The sequence below is a fragment of the Phyllobates terribilis genome, unplaced genomic scaffold, assembly GCF_046119375.1.
Source record: "Phyllobates terribilis strain yellow unplaced genomic scaffold, ASM4611937v1 Scaffold_5__5_contigs__length_657084704, whole genome shotgun sequence".
Classification (NCBI taxonomy): Eukaryota; Metazoa; Chordata; class Amphibia; order Anura; family Dendrobatidae; genus Phyllobates; species Phyllobates terribilis.
Window position 1 is genome coordinate 5,798,697 of NW_027362765.1, and position 15,355 is coordinate 5,814,051.

The following is a 15,355-nucleotide window of genomic DNA, read 5'->3' on the forward strand; positions in this document are numbered from 1 at the left end:
GCGGCTCCGCACGCCTCGTACACGCGCGGCTCCGCTCCGTACGCCTCGTACACGCGCGGCTCCGCTCCGTACACGCGCGGCTCCGCTCCTCCGTACGCCTCGTACACGCGCGGCTCCGCTCCGTACACGCGCGGCTCCGCTCCTCCGTACGCCTAGTACACGCGTGGCTCCGCTCCGTACGCCTCGTACACGCGCGGCTCCGCTCCGTACGCCTCGTACACGCGCGGCTCCGCTCCGTACGCCTCGTAAACGCGCGGCTCCGCTCCGTACGCCTCGTACACGCGCGGCTCCGCTCCGTACGCCACGTACACGCGCGGCTCCGCACCGTACGCCTCGTACACGCGCGGCTCCGCTCCGTACACGCGCGGCTCCGCTCCTCCGTACGCCTCGTACACGCGCGGCTCCGCTCCGTACACGCGCGGCTCCGCTCCTCCGTACGCCTAGTACACGCGCGGCTCCGCTCCGTACGCCTCGTACACGCGCGGCTCCGCTCCGTACGCCTCGTACACGCGCGGCTCCGCTCCGTACGCCTCGTACACGCGCGGCTCCGCTCCGTACGCCTCGTACACGCGCGGCTCCGCTCCGTACGCCTCGTACACGCGCGGCTCCGCTCCGTACGCCTCGTACACACGCGGCTCCGCTCCGTACGCCTCGTACACACGCGGCTCCGCTCCGTACGCCTCGTACACACGCGGCTCCGCTCCGTACGCCTCGTACACACGCGGCTCCGCTCCGTACGCCTCGTACACACGCGGCTCCGCTCCGTACGCCTCGTACACACGCGGCTCCGCTCCGTACGCCTCGTACACACGCGGCTCCGCTCCGTACGCCTCGTACACGCGTGGCTCCGCTCCGTACGCCTCGTACACGCGTGGCTCCGCTCCGTACGCCTCGTACACGCGCGGATCCGCTCCGTACGCCTCGTACACGCGCGGATCCGCTCCGTACGCCTCGTACACACGCGGCTCCGCTCCGTACGCCTCGTACACACGCGGCTCCGCTCCGTACGCCTCGTACACACGCGGCTCCGCTCCGTACGCCTCGTACACACGCGGCTCCGCTCCGTACGCCTCGTACACACGCGGCTCCGCTCCGTACGCCTCGTACACACGCGGCTCCGCTCCGTACGCCTCGTACACACGCGGCTCCGCTCCGTACGCCTCGTACACACGCGGCTCCGCTCCGTACGCCTCGTACACACGCGGCTCCGCTCCGTACGCCTCGTACACGCGTGGCTCCGCTCCGTACACCTCGTACACGCGCGGATCTGCTCCGTACACCTCGTACACACGCGGCTCCGCTCCGTACACCTCGTACACACGCGGCTCTGCTCCGTACACCTCGTACACACGCGGCTCTGCTCCGTACGCCTCGTACACACGCGGCTCTGCTCCGTACGCCTCGTACACACGCGGCTCTGCTCCGTACACCTCGTACACACGCGGCTCTGCTCCGTACACCTCGTACACACGCGGCTCTGCTCCGTACACCTCGTACACACGCGGCTCTGCTCCGTACACCTCGTACACACGCGGCTCCGCTCCGTACACCTCGTACACACGCGGCTCTGCTCCGTACTCCTCGTACACACGCGCCTCTGCTCCGTACACCTCGTACACACACGGCTCTGCTCCGTACACCTCGTACACACACGGCTCTGCTCCGTACACCTCGTACACACGCGGCTCTGCTACATCCACACTGTAAACCCCTCCTGACCCCACACATAAACTTCAGCTCATCCAGCACCATGACAACCAGCACAGCAGAGTCCTGCATCCACTGAGGCCCCTGATCATGTGACCCCTGACTCCTCCCCTCCTGTGACCTCATCACAGCTCCTGTGCGCACAGAGCAGCCATATATGTGGTGGCGGCTCGGTTGCCTTTTTCCCAGGTGGCTCCTCCTTTTCCGGGGTGTGGCTCTGCAGCTGGAGGTCTGTGCAGACTCCGCGTTATTTTCTATGTGAATTATTTCTTCCTCTTCCTTCTATATCGCCGCCATACTGCGCAGCACTGTGCACATTATTATCGCACTCACTATAGTCCTTATTCACACCTGCGATTCCTATCTGTGTGTGCAGTGATTGCGGTTTCCTCCTGTCCTCCAGAGAGTAATGTCCTCCCCTCTGTAATAATTCTCCCTTTTCCCCCTGTGACTCCACATGATAATATTCCCCTATTCACCTGCAGCGGCCACAACTCCTCCTGTGTGCCCCCATATATCAGTAATGTCCCCTGTGTGCCCCCATATATTAGTAATGTCCCCTGTGTGCCCCCATATATTAGTAATGTCCCCTGTGTGCCCCCATATATTAGTAATGTCCCCTGTGTGCCCCCATATATCAGTAATGTCCCCTGTGTGCCCCCATATATTAGTAATATCACCTGTGTGTCCCCATATATTAGTAACGTCTCCTGGGTGCCCCCATATATTAGTAATATCACCTGTGTGTCCCCATATATTAGTAACGTCTCCTGGGTGCCCCTATATATTAGTAACGTCACCTGTGTCCCCCCATATATTAGTAACGTCTCCTGTGTGCCCCCATATATTAGTAATGTCCCCTGTGTGCCCCCATATATTAGTAATATCACCTGTGTGTCCCCATATATTAGTAACGTCGCCTGTGTGCCCCCATATATTAGTAATGTCCCCTGTGTGCCCCCATATATTAGTAATGTCCCCTGTGTGCCCCCATATATTAGTAATGTCCCCTGTGTGCCCCCATATATTAGTAATGTCCCCTGTGTGCCCCCATATATTAGTAATGTCCCCCGTGTGCCCCCATATATTAGTAATGTCCCCTGTGTGCCCCCATATGTTAGTAATGTCCCCTGTGTGCCCCCATATGTTAGTAATGTCGCCTGTGTGCCCCCATATATTAGTAATGTCGCCTGTGTGCCCCCATATATTAGTAATGTCGCCTGTGTGCCCCCATATATTAGTAATGTCGCCTGTGTGCCCCCATATATTAGTAATGTCCCCTGTGTGCCCCCATATGTTAGTAATGTCCCCTGTGTGCCCCCATATGTTAGTAATGTCGCCTGTGTGCCCCCATATATTAGTAATGTCGCCTGTGTGCCCCCATATATTAGTAATGTCGCCTGTGTGCCCCCATATATTAGTAATGTCGCCTGTGTGCCCCCATATATTAGTAATGTCGCCTGTGTGCCCCCATATATTAGTAACGTCGCCTGTGTGCCCCCATATATTAGTAACGTCCCCTGTGTGCCCCCATATATTAGTAACGTCACTTGTGTGCCCCCATATATTAGTAACGTCACTTGTGTGTCCCCATGTATTAATGCCCCCTGTGTGCCCCCATATATTAGTAATGTCCCCTGTGTGCCCCCATATATTAGTAATGTCCCCTGTGAGCCCCCATATATTAGTAACGTCCCTTGTGTGCCCCCATATATTAGTAACGTCCCCTGTGTGCCCCCATATATTAGTAACGTCCCCTGTGTGCCCTCATATATTAGTAACGTCCCCTGTGTGCCCCCATATATTAGAAACGTCCCCTGTGTGCCCCCATATATTAGTAACGTCGCCTGTGTGCCCCCATATATTAGTAACGTCGCCTGTGTGCCCCCATATATTAGTAACGTCCCCTGTGTGCCCCCATATATTAGTAACGTCACTTGTGTGCCCCCATATATTAGTAACGTCCCCTGTGTGCCCCCATATATTAGTAACGTCACTTGTGTGCCCCCATATATTAGTAACGTCACTTGTGTGTCCCCATGTATTAATGCCCCCTGTGTGCCCCCATATATTAGTAATGTCCCCTGTGTGCCCCCATATATTAGTAATGTCCCCTGTGTGCCCCCATATATTAGTAACGTCCCCTGTGTGCCCTCATATATTAGTAACGTCGCCTGTGTGCCCCCATATATTAGTAACGTCCCCTGTGTGCCCCCATATATTAGTAACGTCACTTGTGTGCCCCCATATATTAGTAACGTCACTTGTGTGTCCCCATGTATTAATGCCCCCTGTGTGCCCCCATATATTAGTAACGTCACTTGTGTGTCCCCATGTATTAATGCCCCCTGTGTGCCCCCATATATTAGTAATGTCCCCTGTGTGCCCCCATATATTAGTAATGTCCCCTGTGTGCCCCCATATATTAGTAACGTCCCCTGTGTGCCCTCATATATTAGTAACGTCCCCTGTGTGCCCCCATATATTAGAAACGTCCCCTGTGTGCCCCCATATATTAGTAACGTCGCCTGTGTGCCCCCATATATTAGTAACGTCCCCTGTGTGCCCCCATATATTAGTAACGTCACTTGTGTGCCCCCATATATTAGTAACGTCACTTGTGTGTCCCCATGTATTAATGCCCCCTGTGTGCCCCCATATATTAGTAATGTCCCCTGTGTGCCCCCATATATTAGTAATGTCCCCTGTGTGCCCCCATATATTAGTAATGTCCCGTGTGCCCCCATATATTAGTAATGTCCCCTGTGTGCCCAAAATAGTATTACTGCCCCGTGTGCCCCCCATATGTTAGTAATGTCGCCTGTGTGCCCCCCATATATCGGTAATGTCTCCTGTGTGCCCCCCATATATTAGTAATGTCCCCTGTGTGCCCCCCATATATTAGTAATGTCCCCTGTGTGCCCCCATATATTAGTAATGTCACCTGTGCCCCCATATATTAGTAATGTCACCTGTGAGCCTCCAAATGTTAGTAATGTCCCCTGTGTGCCCCCCATATGTTAGTAATGTCCCCTGTGTGCCCCCCATATGTTAGTAATGTCCCCTGTGTGCCCCCCATATGTTAGTAATGTCCCCTGTGTGCCCCCCATATGTTAGTAATGTCTCCTGTGTGCCCCCATATATTAGTAATGTCTCCTGTGTGCCCCCATATATTAGTAATGTCGCCTGTGTGCCCCCATCTATTAGTAATGTCACGGGCCATATACCAGGATGCACTACATGGGACCATTATACTGTGGTGCACTATATGGGGCCATGATACTGTGGGGCACATTATTCTGTGGAGCACTGTGTGGGGCCATTAGACTGTGGGCCACTGTGTGGGGCCATTAGACTGTGGGCCACTGTATGGGGCCATTAGACACTGGGCCACTGTGTGGGGCCATTAGACACTGGGCCACTGTGTGGGGCCATTATACAGAGGACTTGGTGACTCTGATGTGCGGTGTAGTTACTGAGGTCACTGCTCATCAGAGCTGCCAGGTCTTGTGGAATGCAGTGGGCCCCGGAGTGGCTGCTGCTACGACCTATAGAGCGTTGTCCTCTGAACAAGGCTCCATAGCCTTTGGATGTTGGATTCGGGGATCGCCATGGACTATGTCGGACCTGCATGGGTTTTTTTTTTTCAAAAATAAATTGGTGAACCAGGAAGAGTGTCGGGGAGTCTTCAAATAATTTTTTTTTTCTGTCTGGGTATTTTTTTCTCCATTACTAACCCCAGGGCTTGATGCCAAATGTGTTTTTTGACAATTCACAGCTGTCATCAACCTCAACTATCATTACCCCAATTGCCACCGCACCAGGGCAATAGAGAAGAGGTGGGCAAAGCGCGTATTTTCAGGCTGGATAGGGTCAATAACCAGGATCGTTCTGAGCCTGATATCAACCCGCAGTTGTCTGCTTCACCTTGCCTGGTTACGAAAAATAGTTTTTTTTTTCATTTATTTATTAGGGTAAACACCCTTTAGTGCCACATGAAAGGCACTTAAGTTTATTATATGTAGGGGCTTGTGAAATTATATATAAAAGCATCAAACTTCTGTGTGTGAATCAGACATGAGATCTAACGTGACATAAGATTACAGTCCGGGGAAGATGGGAAACATTCATATAGACGACAGGCGGAGATGTAGTCAATGATGGACTCTGGCCAAATATCTTTCTAGAGCCGTAGTAGATGATGAATGTGTCGTCCTCATCATGAAGTAGTTATTTCTCATGTTACATGTAATGAATATCTCCTGCAGTATAGCTAATGTCGATTCCAGTGTCGGTAAATGGGACGAGAATTAGCAATAAAGAAGATGAGTTTATGAGAAACGTATTCAGCTGCAGACTCCGAGGAAGAAACTGCTTGTTGTCTGTGGCCTAAAATATATAGGTTTTATTACTAGATGTAAAGAAGAAAACTAAATACTGTAAAATAATATATCTCTTCATATGTTTCCCCTTATTATCTCCAGTAATTGTATTATTACACAGGATTTTTATGATGTTCCATCGGCTCTTTTTCTTCTTGTTCAGGTCAATATCAGATCCTCTCAGTGAAGATCTTCTATGTAAGAGAATTTTCCCAATTCTCCCATCAAAGATGGATATGGACAGAGACAAGATGGCGGAGAGAATATTACACCTCACCCTAGAGATCCTCTTCCGGCTTACTGGAGAGGTGAGAGATTCTGATGACATCACATTACATCATTCTTATCTATGGGAATAACAGATGGACAGAACTGGAGAGGTGAGGACTCTGGAAATGTCTGGAGTGAGATTTATTAATGTGTCTCTCCATAACCAGAATTACACAGTAGTGAAGAAGACCTCTAGTGAGCGCTGTCAGGACCCTGTGTCTGAGGGATGGGGAAGACACCTGAGCCCAATCACAGGACCTCCACCTCACCCCCTGATACATGAGGACATCAATGACCAGAAGATCCTAGAACTTACCTACAAGATGATTGAGCTTCTGACTGGAGAGGTGACACTGCTGGGAATGCTGGGACATTATACAGTAACGCTATGAAGGGATTGGGGTATGACGGTATCATTGTATGTGTCAGGTTCCTATAAGGTGTCAGGATGTCGCTGTTTATTTCTCCATGGAGGAGTGGGAGTATTTAGAAGGACACAAAGATCTGTATAAGGACGTCATGATGGAGGTTCCCCAGCCCCTCACATCACCAGGTAATAGGACTAAATACACACGGCCTATAATTATCTGTATGTAAAGAATGAATTCAGTCCCTGTATGTGTTTCCTCCAGATCTATCCAGTAAGAGGACAACACCAGAGAGATGTCCCCGTCCTCTTCTTCCACAGGACTGTAAACAAGAAGATCCCAGTGTTCCTCGAGATCATCAGGTAGATGGAGAGATGGTGTCATGAGATCTCCCCTATGATGTGTAGACGGCTGTGAAGGTCTTGTGTTCAGTCTTGTTTTATCCACCAGTATTATATGTTTTATACTTGTGTAATGAGAACGGTGGAGATGGCAGGATTAGAGCTGATCATAGATGCGACTTCTCCATCTGTCTGTGACTTTTACAATATTTGTTTCAGGGTGAAGATCTGACCTATATTAATGCTACAGAAACATATGTGAGGGGTCATGAGCGGTGTAAAGAGGAGATTCCTACATATGACTACCCAGGTGAGTAGTAACCACTAAATGCAGAGAAGTCACATATTCTCCTCAGTCACCGGCTGTGGCTGCTTTATCGGTGGTGTAGTCCGGCCGTATCACAATCATGTGATGACCATTTTACCTCTTGACCACAACATTCTCCTTCACCCAAAACTGTTCGAATGACTTTGGGCATTGAAAGCCCTTTTCTATAGAATTTACAACCTGCGGGATCCACCTACCCCCTGTTGGCTTCCTAGAATCCTGATATCTTATTGGATGAATCTCCCTTCTCTCCCTTCTGTGCTGCTGAATGTGCTCATATGGTCCCTACAAGACCAGGTCCAGTCTTTCTGGCCTAACTTCACTTTTATGACCGACAACATTAAACATGCAGTGAGGGCCAAGTGTGAATTTCTGTATAATAACAACAGAGTTTCCCTTTATCCTGACTTTACAATTTCTTTTAAAACCATCTAACTTCAAATAGGATTGTGATAAACTACATAAAAAACATTACACCTGTGCCATGATATATGTCTAAGCTGTGCGTGGCTGATGGATGTAATATACATTTATTCACGCCTGCAGGAGATGTGTTGGCATGGCTCGAGCCCTGGTTTCATGGATTCACTCCACGTCATAAATTCCATTATGTTTTCAATCCTAAGGAATTCAGATTACTGCACAATCTCTCCTGAAATGGGGGCACTAATACTTTCTCTACTCTTCTGGTCAGGACTCATAGTAGCTCCAGTGGTCCACCATAAATGAATAAAGTCCGTTGTTGGAGATGTAACATTTTTTTATTCCATATCTTTCTTTACAGCTTAATTCTGTGTGATAGTTTGATTGTGGTGGGATCGGCCGGCCTCACTTATGTGAGTCTGTAACTCCCTGGTAGTCTTTAAAAAAAAAAAAGGTCTCCATTGCCTCTTCCAAGTGCCCTTACGATACTTTAGATAGCTAAGAGCCACCGAGCCCCATACTCTAATTACCCCAGAGAGGTTTCACCACTAGTTACTATTTACTGATGAAGACTGTTGAGTTTGATCATTTCAATAGATGTCATTGTCTATACTCACAATTTTTGACTGCACTATTTAGTGTCCAAAATAGGGATTGCCTTGCCCATCACCCTTTTACCCCTCTACATGGATCTGGACTTGCACCCCTAGGCTTGGGCCATGGTGTTACCTGCTGTTCTTTGGTGTGAGATGGGAAGAAGAATAGTCATGTAGCCGTGTCAGAGCCAAGGGCTGGACAGAACCTGCATCACCCAGAGCTTCTGGTTCTGATGTCTCCTCCATTACCAGCGCCGCCTGTAGAATGAATAAGGCGGCTCCTGGTGACAGAGGCAGATGTCGCAGGAGCAGATCCCAGAGAAGATGGGACATACCTTTTGCAGAAGCCCTAAAATAACAAAATTGCTGAAAACCAGAGCAGTAGAAATCCCCATAAAGTGACTCCATTTTGGAAATTATAACCCTCAGTGAAATAATCTATAGGAGTAGTGATTATTTTGATTCCACAGGCACTTTCTGGAAATTAGCACTCAGTGCATGTTGGAGAGAGAAAATTGCAAATATACCATTTTATTACCCTACACATAGTGCCCAGATTGTGCTTCAGGAGACACATAACGTAAATTAAGTGGGATCTTCTCACTATAGTAATGTCAAATACATGGAGGCTAAATGTGGTTTGGGCGCACTGCAAGGCTCAGAAGTGAGGGGGAAATTTGACTCTGGGAGAGCGGATATTGCTGGATTGGTTTATGGAAGCCATGTTGCTTTTCAAGAGCCTTTGAGCCACTAATGGTGTAGAAACCTTTGTTTTTCCATTGACAGATGATGGACCTGAGTGGGGACTTGTTTTTTGTGAGATGAGTAGAAGTTTTTATTGATATTATTTTTGCCTGCATAACATTGTTTGGTGGCTTTTTATTCCATATTTGGGAGGCAGAATTAACAAACAGTTGAACACTATGATCCACTGGTTCATCCTATGAGGTTTTCTATTGACTGTGAACTGTCAGTGTCTTGATGAATAATTCAATATTTTACATAAATTACCATTTTTACAGACAGTTTAAGTAGAAATGCTCAAAAATATACAATTCAAGGATATTTTATTCTAAAATAATAATTGGTTTTATTCTTGGCAGATGACTGTACCAGGAGATCAGAGGGACGGCCGACATCTTCAATTTTTAAATCAGATGATCTTGAGATTCCACAGAATACAATTGAAGTGAATGCCATTACTCCAGATATACCATCATCCCTTCACAGCAAAGATCTGTCATCTGATCCTTTGAAACAGATCCTGTCTTCTGATTCATTACCGACTACTAAGGAAAATCAAAGTCACAAAATAAGCATTAAAAAACGAACTGCTCCTAAAGCAAAGAAGCCATTTTCACATTCAGAATGTGGAAATAGTTTTCCCCTCAAAAAGTGTATTCTAAAACATCAAAAAATCCACACGACAGAGAATAGGTTTGCATGTTCCAAGTGTGGGAGATGTTTTAACCAGAAATCAGATTTGATTAAGCACCAGAGAACTCACACTGGGGAGAAGCCTTTTTCCTGTTCAGAATGTGGGAAATATTTTAACCATAAATCAAGTCTTGTTACACACCAGAGACTTCACACAGGGGAGAAGCCTTTTTTCTGTTCAGAATGTGGAAAATGTTTTAACCAGAAAACACAGCTTGATTACCACCAGAGAACCCACACAGGGGTGAAGCCTTTTTGCTGTTCAGATTGTGGAAAATGTTTTAACCTGAAAGCGCATCTTAATAGACACCAAATAACTCACACAGGGGAGAAGCCTTTTTCATGTTCGGAATGTGGGAAATATTTTAACCATAAATCAAGTCTTGTAACACACCAGAGAACTCACACAGGGGAGAAACCATTTTCCTGTTTAGAATGTGGACAAAGTTTTGTGAACAAATCATATCTTTTAAGTCACCAAATAATTCACACAGGAAAGAAGCCTTTTTCATGTTCAGAATGTGGTAAATGTTTTAACCATAAATCAAATCTTGTTACGCACCAGAGAAGTCACACAGGGGAGAAGCCATTTTCATGTTCAGAATGTGGAAAATGTTTTAACCGGCAATCACATCTTAATAGACACCAGAGAATTCACACAGGGGAGAAGCCTTTTTCATGTTCAGAATGTGGAAAATGTTTTGTGAAGAAAACATGCCTTCTTAGTCACCAGAGAACCCACACAGTGAAGAAGCCTTTTTCATTTAATTAATGTGGGAAATGTTTTACACGGAATCAACTTTTAATAAACATCATAGAAGTCACATTGGGGAGAAGCCTTTTTCATGTTCAGAATGTTGGAAATGTTTTAACTGAAAATTGTATCTTCTTAAAGGAGTTGTCCACTACTACTGCCAACTCCAGATCCAGGCAGTAAGAACTAACACTGGCATTACCTAAGTGTCAGAGGTGAGCTTATATAGCAGAGGGGAGTGGCCAACACTGGACAGCTGAGACAATCCAGGTAGGAAAGCTCCAGGAGCTTCAACTAAATAGATTAACCCTTGCACTGCTAGCAAGGAAAAAAACTGCACTTTTGAATATGATGAAGTACTTTTAACCAGTGCAGAAGTACATGAAACCAGACACCGCAGTCTTCTGGCCCCTCTCTGTCGTGGTAACCCAGTGACTCTAACTCTGAAATCACTATTAAGCCTCAGCCCTAAAGTACACCACATATTTAATTTCTGCTGGTATTTTTGGGGGAAAAAGGTAACAATTTTAATGGAAGTGGTCCTCAGAACGTGATACTTGACCAACCTAGGCGGGGGGATGTGTTAGGGGTCCTATTAATTACTCTCTGACCCATTCCTTTGCTCGGGTTGGGGTGCCATTGGCCTCATTTAATGCATCCATCAAAATTGAAGAAAAGCGGCACTCACTGGATACATTTGAGCAGGATCTAACTGAGTGGAGGACAGGGAGTGTGCAGGAGAATGAGGGAGAATCACAGCCGTTACGCGCAGCTGCTCTTCAACAGTTCAGTTGTCATTATCAGTGCATGCAACACATTGTGCAATTTAAAAACATGTTAAAAGGTAATTACAAAAAACACGTACATGTATTTTTATTTATTTATTTTACTCACTTATATACCACTATTAATTCCATTGGGGCTGTCAATCTAAATTCCCTGTCAGTATGTCTCTGGAGTGTGGGAGGAAACCCACCCAAACACAGGGAGAACATACAAACTCCTTGCAGATGTTGTCCTTGGTGGGATTTGAACCCAGGACCCCAGCGCTGCAAGGCTGCAGTGCTAACCACTGAGTCACCGTGTTGCCCATCCAATCTGTCATTTAGTCCCAAAGGACCCTGGGCTGCAGAAGTAAGAATCCACCTTGCTTCTTGTTTTAATAATAACACATGATGATTTCTAAATTGTGGAGGGAACTTGACCTTTTCTATTCCTGCAAAACACTTTGTTCGGATCAGCATTATGATAATCATGCATGTGTCGTCTAAGTGGAGGAGCTCCCTTTCCAGCAATTATAGAGCGATAATGTTCTCTAGATCAGACAAACAGAGGTCTTATAGTTTTACCTTTCTTATAGAATTTACATGGGAAGATGACGTATACCACATGCTTAGTTCTACATGACACAAAGTCCTTCACATGTCAGGTTAATGGTCCTAAGCGGAACCTTTTATCTGTGATCTGCAGGTGGCAGAACGAGCAGCTGCCGCATCTGAAGTGTCTCTAGCCAGTTACCTGTATTGTGTTCAGTTCTGTTTCTGACTATTAAATCTCCCAGTTTACTACTTCTACATGAAGATAGGGGTTTATTATTGGCTTTCTCGTTTAGCTCTTTGTCGCTTTCTATCAGGTGTCCGTTTTGTCTTATAGCTGTATGGATCACCTTATCCATTGCTTTGTGTTTGACAGTTAAAGTTAACCTCTCTACGGTACTCTGCTTTTTCTTATCTTTCTGTTTTAATAAATCTTTTTGAGTTTTTTTTACTGACTCTGTCTGTTCATTTAGTAGGGGTAATGGATAACCTCGACTAAGAAAATTTATTTTTGAGTTCATTTGCTTGTCTGGAAAATGTGTCATCATTGTTATTGATCTTTCTTAATCTCAGGAATTGAGAGCCATCTCTTTGTGTGCTGTGGATGCCTTGATGATACTTCAATCACCTGTGTGATACTATGGAGATCCTGAAAACATGACCTGTGGGGGCCATGAGGATGGAGTTTGGGAAACACTGGTCTAATATATGGGTTTGAGGTAGTGGTGACATATATATCTTCAAAAAAAGCCAAGAATAATTGGCAAAAACACATGCCACAGGGGTACCCATTGCAGTTCCAGCCTGCTGAAGGAACCACTTGTCCTGAAATTTAAATGTGTTATGGGATAAAACAAAACCCAAAGCTTCACTTACAAAGTCATTATAGTCCTAATTTTCACCTGCGTTGTTTAACCCCTTTACCCCCGAGGGTGGTTTGCACGTTAATGACCAGGCCAATTTTTACAATTCTGACCACTGTCACTTTATGAGGTAATTACTCTGGAACGCTTCAACGGATCCCCCTGATTCTGAGATTGTTTTTTCATGACATATTGTACTTCATGATAGTGGTAAAAACTTCAGTATGACTTGCGTTTATTTGTAAAAAAATCGGAAATTTGGCGAAAATTTTAAAAATTACACAATTTTAAAAATTTTAATTTTTATGCTTTTAAATCAGAGAGATATGTCACACAAAATAGTTAATAAATAACATTTCCCACATGTCTACTTTACATCAGAACCATTTTTTTTTGTTAGGAAGTTATAAGGGTTAAAAATTGACCAGCAATTTCTCATGTTTCCAACAAAATTTACAAAACCATTTTTTTTTAGGGACCACATCACATTTGAAGTCACTCTGAGGGGCCTTTGTGACAGAAAATACCCAAAAGTGACACCATTCTAAAAACTGCGCCCCTCAAGGTGCTGAAAACCACATTCAAGAAGTTTATTAACCCTTCAGGTGCTTCACAGGAGTTTTTGGAATGTGGAAGAAAAAAATGAACATATAACTTTTTTCACAAAAATGTTACCTTAGACCCAAATGTTTTTATTTTCACAATGGTAACAGGAAAAAATGGACCCCAAAATGTGTTGTGCAATTTTTCCTGAGCATGCAGATACCCCATATGTGGGGAAAAAACACTGTTTGGGCGCACGGCAGGGCTTCGGAAGGGAAGGAGTGCCATTTGAGTTTTTGAATGTAAAATTTGCTTGAATAATTAGTGGACGCCATGTCGCGTTTGGAGAGCCCCTGATGTGCCTAAACAGTGTAAACTGCCCACAACTGATCCCATTTTGGAAACTAGACCCCTCAGGGAACTTCTCTAGATGTGTAGTCAGCACCCTGAACTCCCAGGTGCTTCACTGAAGTTTATAACGTAGAGCCATGAAAATAAAAAAATCTAACTTTTTCCACAAAAATTATCTTTTAGCCCCAAATTTTTTATTTTTACAAGAGAAAGAGGAGAAAATGGACCCCAAAAACTAGTGTACAATTTCTCCTGAGTACACTGATACCCCATATGTGGGGAAAATACACTGTTTGGGCACTCGGCAGGGTTCAGAAGGGAAGGAGCACTATGACTTTTTGAACACAAAATTGACTAGAATCGAGAGCGGCCACCATGTCGCGTTTGGAGAGCCCCTGATGCACCTAAACAGTGGAAACCCCCCACAAGTGAAACCATTTTGGAAATCAAACCCCTCATGGATTTTATTAAGGGGTATAGTGAACATTTTGAACCCAGAGGTACGACACAGAATTTGATAACATTAGGTCATCATATTGAATAAGTTGTCATTAGTCTTGAGAGCAAGTGCTCGCTACTTCAGTTTGCATCGGGTATGCACCACGTATCGTGGATGCCTAGTCCCTATCCCGCTGGTTTCACGGTTATTAGACACCCAAAAAAAAACATGCGGGGATCGCTCTTTGCATGGCAGGCAATCTCCGCAAGGTTTTTTTTTGACTGTATAACAACCGCGAAACATATGGGACAGAGCATGTCACTCGAGCACCCGCGATACTCTGTGCATACCCGAGCACCCGATGCAAACTCAGGTAGCGAGCACTTGCACTCAACACTAGTCGCCATATCGTCATCATTTTTTTTTCCTTACTTTTGAAAAAATCACAACCCTAATACAACCCCAACCCTAATACAACCCAACCTTAGCACAACCGTAGCCCTAGCACAACCCTAAGCTTAACCCTAGCACAACCCTAAAGTTTATTTTTTACGCCTTTCCTCGTGCTTTATAAGTGATTAGATGACTTTATTCTTCCAGTCGGTGCGATTAGAGCGATACCAGAATCATATCAGGTTTTTATGTTTGCCAGCTGTCGCACACTAAAAGACGCTTTTTTTGCAAAGACTAGTTTTTGCAATCATTTTTCCATATTTCGGACAACACAGTCATGTAAGAGCTTGTTTTTTGCGGGACGAGTTGACGTTTTTATTAGTACCATTTTTGGGCATGTGACATTTTTTGATCACTTTCTATTCTTATTTTTGGAGGCAGAATAAACAAAAATCAACAATTCAGGAATTGTTTTTTTTTTATGCCGTTCTGCATGTGGTAAAATTGATAAGTCAGCTTTATTCTTCGGGTCAGTATGTTTACAGTGATACTACATTTCTATAGTTTTTTTATGTTTTGGCGCCTTTACATGAGAACTTTTATAAAAAAAATATTTTTTTTGCGTCGCTTTATTCTGAGAGCTGTAACTTTTTTATTTTTCGACTGATGGAGCTGTATGGCAACTTGTTTTTTGTGGGACAAGATGACGTTTTCAGTGGTACCATTTTTATTTACATTTTTGATCGCGTTTTATTTCATTTTTTTGTTTGGTGGTATGATAACGCGTAGTTTTTTGCTTCGTTTATTTTTTTTCCCGTGTTCACTAAAGGGGTTAACTAGTGGG

The 15,355-nt window shown here is 45.4% G+C and overlaps 1 protein-coding gene across 1 annotated transcript; it reads left to right on the forward strand.

Annotated features, from left to right (window-relative positions):
* The first annotated feature begins 1,869 nt into the window (after positions 1 to 1,869).
* LOC141271717 (uncharacterized) lies at positions 1,870 to 12,368 on the forward strand. The gene is made up of 7 exons (XM_073681811.1): positions 1,870 to 1,936; positions 6,253 to 6,397; positions 6,527 to 6,706; positions 6,789 to 6,912; positions 6,992 to 7,089; positions 7,288 to 7,378; positions 9,519 to 12,368. Exons 2-7 carry the CDS (start codon positions 6,320 to 6,322, stop codon positions 10,622 to 10,624), a joined length of 1,677 nt encoding a protein of 558 aa, XP_073537912.1. The 5' UTR covers positions 1,870 to 1,936; positions 6,253 to 6,319; the 3' UTR covers positions 10,625 to 12,368.
* Positions 12,369 to 15,355: the final 2,987 nt, after the last annotated feature.

What these genes read in the sequence shown, in the direction of transcription:
- LOC141271717 (XM_073681811.1), top strand. Translation starts at nt 6,320, where the DNA reads ATGGATATGGACAGAGACAAGATGGCGGAGAGAATATTACACCTCACC. An exon ending in TTGAGCTTCTGACTGGAGAG is followed by an intron (nt 6,707 to 6,788) that starts GTGACACTGCTG and finishes TGTATGTGTCAG; the next exon opens with GTTCCTATAAGGTGTCAGGA. An exon ending in GTGTTCCTCGAGATCATCAG is followed by an intron (nt 7,090 to 7,287) that starts GTAGATGGAGAG and finishes TATTTGTTTCAG; the next exon opens with GGTGAAGATCTGACCTATAT.